The sequence below is a fragment of the Hibiscus syriacus genome, unplaced genomic scaffold, assembly GCF_006381635.1.
Source record: "Hibiscus syriacus cultivar Baekdansim isolate YM2019G1 unplaced genomic scaffold, ASM638163v2 tig00111799_pilon, whole genome shotgun sequence".
In the NCBI taxonomy this organism is placed as follows: Eukaryota; Viridiplantae; Streptophyta; class Magnoliopsida; order Malvales; family Malvaceae; genus Hibiscus; species Hibiscus syriacus.
Window position 1 is genome coordinate 341,619 of NW_024063183.1, and position 9,647 is coordinate 351,265.

The 9,647-nt window shown below is 33.3% G+C and overlaps 1 protein-coding gene across 1 annotated transcript; it reads left to right on the forward strand.

Annotated features, from left to right (window-relative positions):
• The first annotated feature begins 647 nt into the window (after positions 1-647).
• On the forward strand, positions 648-2,526 carry LOC120170944 (transcription factor bHLH30-like). Its single transcript, XM_039178775.1, has 2 exons — positions 648-1,336; positions 1,931-2,526. Exons 1-2 carry the CDS (start codon positions 680-682, stop codon positions 2,396-2,398), a joined length of 1,125 nt encoding a protein of 374 aa, XP_039034706.1. The 5' UTR covers positions 648-679; the 3' UTR covers positions 2,399-2,526.
• The last annotated feature ends 7,121 nt before the right edge of the window (positions 2,527-9,647 follow it).

A 9,647-nucleotide genomic window follows, 5' to 3' on the forward strand; every position in this document is an offset into this window, starting at 1 on the left:
ATAATAGAAATAATATTTTAATAATAATATTGGTATAAATAGTATTAAATAAATTATTCTAATATTTTAAAAATAATAATATTAAGTTTTTATAATAAATATTATTATTTATTATATTTTATATTTGTAATAAATAATTTCTAAAAAATTTAAATTAATGAAAATGGTTTACACAACATCTTCCAAATACCATAAAATATTTTCTAAATTTTTTTTCCAGAAGATGTTTTCAGAAGTTGACCTTAGCCTATTCGGAATTTGGTCGGCATGGTGCTGCTTTTGTGTTTCCCATCCTCACTCTATCCACACTATTGTTATTTTAATTCTTTTGTGTATACCACTAAAGTGTATAAAATAAAAAATTAAAGGAAATTAACTATCCTACCCCAAGCAGATAGGTACAGGAACATGGGTGGAGAATGCCGTAAGAAGAACGGAAGTAGGAGAGTAGCAGTACTTGCAGAGCAGACTATAAATTTAGAATAGTGCAGGCAGCAAAACAAAAATTCAAAAGGAACCCAAAACACAACATTCCTTCCATCCAAGCACATATATGAAAAAGAAAGCTTGTTTTAAATTTGCAAAGGGTCCCTGAGTTCAGATTAGGTCAGATCTACCCACCAAGGCGTGGCATAAAATTAAGCTACCCAACCCAGTGAAAGTGATTGAGTCATCATTTATGCAAAGTCGTCCTATCCTTTTCTACCTTATTCCTTTTACCACCACCACCACTCAGAAATCATGGAGAAGTTTGAAAACTCCATCTATCAGAGGAAGGTCTCTCTCTCTCTTAGTCTTCGTCTTCATAACTTTTTTTCCCTCTAGGCTCCATCAGAGAAGCAAAAGAGTTAAGCAAGGGCAAGCTGAGATTATCATTATGTGTGCAAAGAAAGAGGAATATCAACCTATCCATGGCATACAAGCTTCCCAACTACACAACAATGGACATCCATTGGGAGTAAGTACGAGGGGCTTGGTATCGTCCACCCTACCATGGTCACTCCCTCCTATTCAGGCTCACAATCCAGTACCAGTCCACTTCAATGGAAACTCGGTTCTGGACAATGCCCTCGACCCTTTTCTACTCCCTCCGCCGCTATCATCATACGGGGGTTTATTCAACACAAGAGCTAGGATCTTAACCGACAGTTTTGGAGCTGTTGGCTCAGCGCCTTTGGGGCTACAAGCTGAATTGGGTAAGATGACCGCTCAAGAAATCATGGATGCTAAGGCTCTCGCTGCTTCTAAAAATCACAGTGAAGCTGAAAGGAGAAGAAGAGAACGAATCAACAACCATCTCGCAAAGCTACGCAGCTTACTCCCAAGCACCACCAAAGTAAGTTGTAGTCATTATTCATTAACGTGTATAGTCATGAAAAACAAGTCACAGAAAAAACCCTTATAAAATTGTCAAAAAGAAACCATTATAAATCATCACGCGTACCCTAGAATATTATATAGAAATGGGCGTGTCATGCACCTTTTGGGCACCCTTTTTGTTTTGTCTTATAACGAGTTTTTTTCCACTTCAAAGATATCTGTACATCTTCCTAAGATTCTATTTAGATGGTTGGTCTGATCAAAACCTACACATTTAGAAGCGAAAGATGTCAAATTTTCTTTTTGGCCCATCTTTTCCCTTCTGTTTTCCATCTTTTCCTTAAAAGAAAGAAAGAGATACTTTGCTTTTGGTTTATTCCAAAGAGAGGTAAATAACGAAAAGGGCTGAGTGTTGTTACGATAAAGAGAAACCAAAGAGAACTTGAAAAGCTTCCATGCACGGAATATTCTTGGTCGGATCATCAATCAAATTAAGATAGACAAACTATGATGCCGTGGATGTTTTTGTAGAGTACTTTGGTACGAAGTTACATAAATGCTGCTCCCTTAATTAATTGTGTGTTGTTTTGGTTAACACTTTGTAACATAGACGGACAAGGCTTCACTGCTTGCAGAAGTAATCCAACATCTGAAGGAGCAAAAACGGAAAACTTGTTTGATAGCAGAAACGAGTGCCGTCCCGACCGAAACGGATGAACTAACAGTGGATACATCGGACCAAGACGGTAAGATTATGATAAAAGTTTCATTCTGCTGTGAAGATAGGTCGGATCTTTTGCCTGACCTAATAAAGACATTGAAAGATTTACGTCTAAAAACACTACAAGCTGAGATCACAACGTTGGGTGGGCGTGTCAAAAATGTACTCTTCGTTACCGGAGAGGAAGACAGTGGTGTTCAGCAGCAGCGATATTGTATTAGTTCAATACAAGAAGCATTGAAGTCGGTGATGGAGAAGACTTGTGGGGATGAGTTTTCTTCAGGTAGTGTTAAGAGACAAAGAGCCAACGCCAGTGTTCTTGAACAAAGGCCTCTTTTAACTTATAAAAGGCCATGAACTAGTCGACTACTTCATTTCTTTTTTCTTTTCGTTTGTGTGTTTTTTACAAGTGGAACAAATGATGAAGATGATGTGTTGTTTTGTGTGCTTAAAACAATTATTTCAAATAAGCAAGAAATCAATTCTAAAGACTTGTTGAAGTAAGGAGAAAGAGAGGTCTGGACCGCTGAAGTGAAATGAAACCCTAATGAGAATGCAATGTGTTTTTTTCCTTCTAAAAAGCAATAGCATGCATTTATAATATCAACCCGAAAGGGCATCTACAAACACTTGGTTCGAATGTATACATAGGAATAGAAAGGCAGGGTAGCAGATAATGGCCACACGGGCATGCAGGCGAATGTGGGCATGACGATCCAACCAAATGAAACCCAGCAGGCACGGAGAGGTCAACAGTTGAGGTGCATCAATCTCCACAATAACATTTTCAGCATGCAGTTCAACGGAAGTGGTGGCCAATGCCAACGACGGGAATGGCATGTCCAGCAACCACTAGGCTACGCAGAAGCAGTATACGTTGATTTTCAAAGTCTGAATCAGTGGCTTTGTCCATCGCGTAGGAGATTCATACAACAGAATAATGAGTGCCCAAAGCTGTCTGCAACGCGGTGCTATCCCAGATAATGTGCCATCCGGGAAGGCGACCACCCTCATCAATCAAAATATTCTGACGGTTGTAGAGTAGCACCAAAAAAATGGATAAACCTCCATACTTCGCGTTTGACTAATATTTAATCGAAATTTATCGTTACTTACATGATTTAACCAAAACAACACGTCCTCTTTTAATGATTATATATTAGTATTAAAAAAATTAAATTTTTAGAAAGATATATTCATATTTAATTCATTAATGATAGATAAAACTATACATCAAATACTTCCTTAAATGCATAGACAAAACTGTCCAAACTTTAAAATTCATTTCCCCCTACATCACATACTTTGGGTTTTTTCAATTTGATTTTATTCTCCTTTCAAAATGTTATATTTTACTTCAAATTTAATATTTTTTTTCAATTCTACCTGTTCTTATCACTTTTTCTAAAATCAAGTAAAAAAAAAATAGAAACTTATCAAGATTCTTGAGATGCAATAAACACTTGGAAAGTTCACAAATACAAGATACAATGGTCTCCCTTTCATGCGGTCAAGGTATTATCACCATTGCTTGTTGCTTTTTTTGGTTACAAATGATAGCACTGTATTATCAATATTAGTAGGTACACATGTTAGTGTATGACGGTTGAGGTTGTTAATGATGATTGAGGTTGTTAGAGTGATTAGGCAGTCTGTTAGGGTTATAACAATCTCTATGAGTTGTATATAAAGAGCTAGCACTGTGTACACAACACATGCATAATTTTCCTTAATTAACATTGCTATATTCTTCTTATTTATGGTAGTTTAACATGGTATCTTTCACTATTGGTCTTGGGGTTCTTTGTTCTCGCTTAAAAACAATTTTTCAGTTTGGCTCTTTGCTCATGAATTTCTCTTCTGGTGCTTCTCGAGGGTTTGGCCAACAAGAAAGTAAATGTGATTCTTGATGAATTTAACTTCTTGCTTTGGAAACAACGTATCTTTCTCATGATTCGGAGTCATCGTCTGGAGCAGCTGCTGACCAGTGTTGTTTCTCCTCCACCGATGATTGTTCTTGATGCAAATAGTGAGATCCAAACAAATGAGGCACATGAAGACTTCATTGCACAAGATAGTGTGCGTGTGTCATGATTACTATCTATGGTTAGTCCACATCTTCGGTCTCAGTTTGTTAGAGTCGAAACCGCTGATGCAGTTTAGGAGACGATGTTTAAGTTTTTTGCAAACCACTCTACTATGGCCGTTATGAGTTTTCACTAAAAGTTGCAGTCCATGAGGAAGAGAAATGAAAACATGCCACTAGTAGAAAAAATCCCTTTAATGACGCGCATTGCGCGTCATCTATGGGTGTGGATAACACACATTTGCCTGTCGTTGAAGCCACCGACATGAATTTAAGATGATGCAACTGTGCGTCATAAATTTCATAAATTTATGACACGCATTTGTAACTTACATTGCATGTCATTGAAGCACACGTCATTAGAAAAGATGACACATATTCGTGTGTCGTGATTGTATGTCATAAATCATATATATATATATATATATATATATATTGTAGATTGACAAATAATCAAACTAAATCACATTTAATGCCTCATAATACTAAATATATATATCATATTATATATAAGCAATCCATTTGCATACAATATATTAACATTAATTTATCAAAAATATTGTAATCATATGTCGATACAAAATATCACGGAATAATAAAGTTTTCCACATAAGATACCCATTCTTTGTGAATATCAAACATGTCGACGTTGTGGGAGATGCAACTCCTCTAGCTTCTTCTGCAATTTTGAAGTTGCTTCTTCAGAGTCGAGAACTCTTGAAACAGGCTGCGAATGAGCATTGGCTTCAACTGAACTAGTAGGAACATCAGATGTACCAGTTGTTCCCGAACCCTTCCCAAAATTAGAGCTGATCACCTTTGGTTTCCACTCCTTATTTGAACCAACTGCTGATGACATATAGGAATTAATACTTTGCATATATTAATCAAGCATCAACTATATTCAGGTGAGAACATAAAGTAGTCCAAACATTTGTAAAGAGAAAATGTAATACCCCAAAAATTTATATAATGACCAAAATGCAAATTTTGAAAGTTTGATGGTCAAAGTAGAAATTTGGGAAAAATTTTAGGGAATTAAGTGATAATTTCCTAAAAAGAATTTGTATTCCATAAATAGATGGTTTTCTCTTGATAGTGGAGTTATAGAAATCATATTTTTTTTGGATTTGGAATTTTAGTAAAGAAAAACTAGAAATGGTTAAAGTCGGTAAGGAAATCGGTATTTCAGATCGAATTGGATTTTTACAAAAATTTAAGGATGTTATAAAATGGTTGGAAATGTTATTTTAATATTTTGGATCAGAGAAATTTGGTTTGGAATTGTGCAAATTTCCAGATTTAACCGAAACAGTAAAATTTAGTTACTAAAACGTAATTTTTGAAAATTCAAGGGGAATTTCGGAATTAAAAGTCAAAATAATTTAGCTTTGACTTTCAAATATGATAAGGATGAGTTGTCATGGTTTTATGGTAAATAAGAAGATTCATTAAGAGTAATTTGGTCATATCCCAATTAAACGAATATAATATTCATTTATAGTGGAATACAGAGTAAAATAAGATGAATGCACCCAAATTTGCTATCTTCTTCTCCAAATCAGCCATGGGTTCTCTCTCAAGGTAAGAGAAAAATTTCAACTTAATTTCTAAGCAATTTACTTAGGATATTGAGTAAGTTGTAAATAGAAAATTGTTATACGTGAAAAACTCTATCTTTTGGTACCAATATTGCATGGTAATCTTGTTGGTGTTCAAAGATTCCAAATTTAAGGGTTTGTGTTCATATAAAGAGATCTTGAAATTGAAGATGGATTTTGATGTTTGTGAGGTAGTAGATTCATATTCAAGCATGTATGATGATTAGAACATGTTTAATCTTTCTAGAACTTGTTCTTTAAATTTCGACCATGAATGGTTTGAGTGAGGAAAATTATGGAAAAATTATAGATGGGTTGGAAATGATGAAGGAAGTATTCTATAGGCCTCAGAAAAATTTTGGGATCATTTCTTAAGTTTTGAAAAGTTGGGGATAAATATGTAAATTTTGGAAAATTGATGAAGAACCTAGGGATGGAGTTGAAAGAAACAGTTAGATTCTGAATTTGGCAGTAGGTTCGAAAATTCACCAGAAAGTATATAAAAATAATTTGGAGATTATTTTTATATATTTGTGTTTATATATCGATCTAGTTTTGTTTAAAATAAACGGTGATCAATTTCAAGGTGAATATAAAAAGATATGAATTTTTAACCAAGGCAAGGTCAGAAAAATCGGACAGCAGATTCTGCAAAACAGATTCTGTTGGTCAACTTTCAAAATCCATCATAAATTGTACAGAATGAATTAGAAGGATTTATTTATATGGATAGATTCATATTTGAGTCTAGTTTTCAACGAAATAAACGGAATTGAATTAAAGTGTGTATATCAGTACAGAATACTAATTCTTTAAAGGTAGTGCAAGTTGTCAGAATATGAAAATTTTAGAAAGGTTGGTGATTGTAATACAAATTTCGAATTGTTGGGAATGTTATTGTAATTATGCCTTTGTGTACTTGGTTGATAATAATTTTAATACTGGAATTTTTGTATTGAAATTCTAAGTGATAAAATGGTGAAGGACCATTTTGTGTAAGTTGGAAAAGTTGGTTCCAATGTTAAAAGGAAATTATTAAGTATTAAGTATTTTGATAGTTAATGAGTATCAAATATACTATGGAATTATTTTGAGATATGTTTATGTTAGCACAATACTAACATATGTATTGTTATAAATTTTTGATTTATACAGATCATGGTTGATTTGCAATTGAAGCAAGTCAAGTATAAAAAGGGTATATTGTGGACAATAGTGTGGCACAAATATTTTGTAAGATATAAAGTGTCAAGGTGAGTGCAATACATGCATGAAATTATACATAGATGTTTTATACATCATAAGGAAGACTTGCGATAAGTCGACCTTGTTTATATCAACATGATATTATGTCATTTTTATAAATTGACATGACATTGAGATGTTACTGTATGAAATTATAATGCATTGATTATGGAAAATGTGATATTTTACCATGAATGTTTTTGGGTATGAACTGCCCCATTGTTAAATTTTGATAATATACATTGCCATGGATGATCAAATAAAATTGACTATATGCCCAAGTATGTTATTGAGGATCAGTGGTATTAATGTCATGCCATAGAGTCTAGCAGCTGCAATATTAGGTAGTACTAGAGTGTCTAGAGAAGACACATAGTGCAGGCCTCAAAGTGTCTAGCGAAGACACGGTATAAGCACTACGGTGCATTATTAGGTGAGCAAAGCTCTACCTCAGCACTTCGGTGCAATATTTGACTCCTATATCGGGTTCCTCATACAGTTATATTATGGGCTATGAGTTATGATTTAATGGTTAATAAATGGTAAGTATGAAATAAGCTTACGAGCTTATGAATAATGGCAAGTATATTGATAAATAAGCTTACGAGCTTATGAAATTTAAATGGTAAGTATTTTGGTAAAATAAGCTTACAAGCTTATGGGATAAATGGTAAGAGATTTTATATTATTTTGATCATTGTAAAATATTGGATATGTTAGTAAATGATTTTATGGAAATTGATTTTTGACATTGAAAATCATGCATTAATTGTATTGCACTGTTAAATGTTTTAATTGCCTCACTAAGTATATACTTAGCGTGTGATGATTTTCACGCGTAGGTATAAAGCAAAGAATAAGAATAAAGAGTTTAGAACGACATCAAGCATCGAGAGGTATATTTCAACATCAGTAAGACATCCTATAATGGAATTTGATTTAGATAGTGACATGTAATTTGATAATGTTAAATTTATTTTGTTGAATAAATTTTGGAAATTGTTATTGTGATGAAAGGTTAATTTTTATGAAATTTTCGAAAGTTACTGTAGCAGTAATGTAGCATGAACAGTAACCCATTTTAAGCAAAATTTTCCAGTATGTAAATGGGGTACCGATTCCCCCAATGTTCACTATTCATAAAAAATCTTTCGAATTAAATTGGTTACAACGAAACATGATTTATATGATATGATATTTTTATAATATCATTTACCATTTTAAGAAAATAAATTTTAAATCGCGCATAAATTGAGAAATGGTTTTTAGAAATTCGGATAACATCTATAATCTGTTTATGTATAATTATACAGGTTATGGGTGTTACAACAAACATTTTCATTTATGGTTATCAAGTCATCACTCATCACTAAGTAAAATGAAAAGAATGAAAAATCAAGTAAATTTGAGGTAAAGGTATCTTAACCTTTAAAAGCTTTACTTTTCATTTCTAACAGTTACACTGTTATTTAAGGGGATACTTTTATTTACATATGGGTAATTCACCCATCCTTCTCAGTTATAATGATGATTTTCATTCAAACTTGCAATAAACGTGCTACTAAATTCTATTTCGCTCAGAGGAAAAGGTGATTGATATCCATTTACCAAAATTAGTTATAGATTCCAATGATTATAAGGAGTAACATATTGGGTCTGAACTCTGAACATCTTTAATCAATCAAACAAAGGAGGGCATTCAACTAAACTTTCCTGGTCTAAGTGAATTTAGATAAATCCCATCTCTAACAAATAATGCACATATCTTGATAACTTAAGCATCCATGTACGATCCAGCAAAAATCCAAAAATCAACTTTTTTTAAATATCAACATTCACATAGACTGCAATAACTTTCATTATATCAGTATGGGATGGGAGATTGTTGAGTGCAAGCTAGACATGCATCATAAATCTTCACTGGACAGCTAAAGATTCTGGAACCAATTAACTATTTTTTAAATTTGATATCCACTTCATTGATGAGGCCAAGTTGGACTATGTAGCTCCAAACTATCCATCTCAACCCCAATATAAGTCACAAAGAGAAAACATTGAACAAATATCAAGGAATGAACACCCTTTTAAAAATATATATGTTCCAATAAAGAAACAAAGGCAATAGATGCATGCTTGCAGAGAAGTAACACAACTAAGGAAAAGGAAGAAACTTAAAGGGAGATTAACATATAACTTCGGATGGCTCTGGTCTGTATCTAGCTATTATGTATTTCTGCAGTGAAGAGATCGGTTAAAGGTAATCAAATCCAAGCCTTTGTGCACACATTTAATATATATATATATATATATATATATAACTAATAGAAAAGTCTATGCACCTGCAAATGACTTTTAACATGATAAATTGTCAAGCCTTCAACTTTCATAAGCTTCAACACGCCCTTTGGAGTAGCTCATGTAAGTTGAAAATACCAAACAAATTAAAACATAACATATTTTGGAAAAGTTTCATGAGAAATGAAAGAACGCACTTTCACTACCTCCCAATTGGTTGACAGCTTCAACAAAGGCTTCATGAAGTTCTGGTGTCCACTGCATTCGTGATTTTGTTGGGGTGTCCACTAACGCTATAACTAATATTAAGGCTCATCATAACAGTTGCACTTGCAACAGCAGAGATAATATAAAGACAAGACAATAGGAAACCTTATTA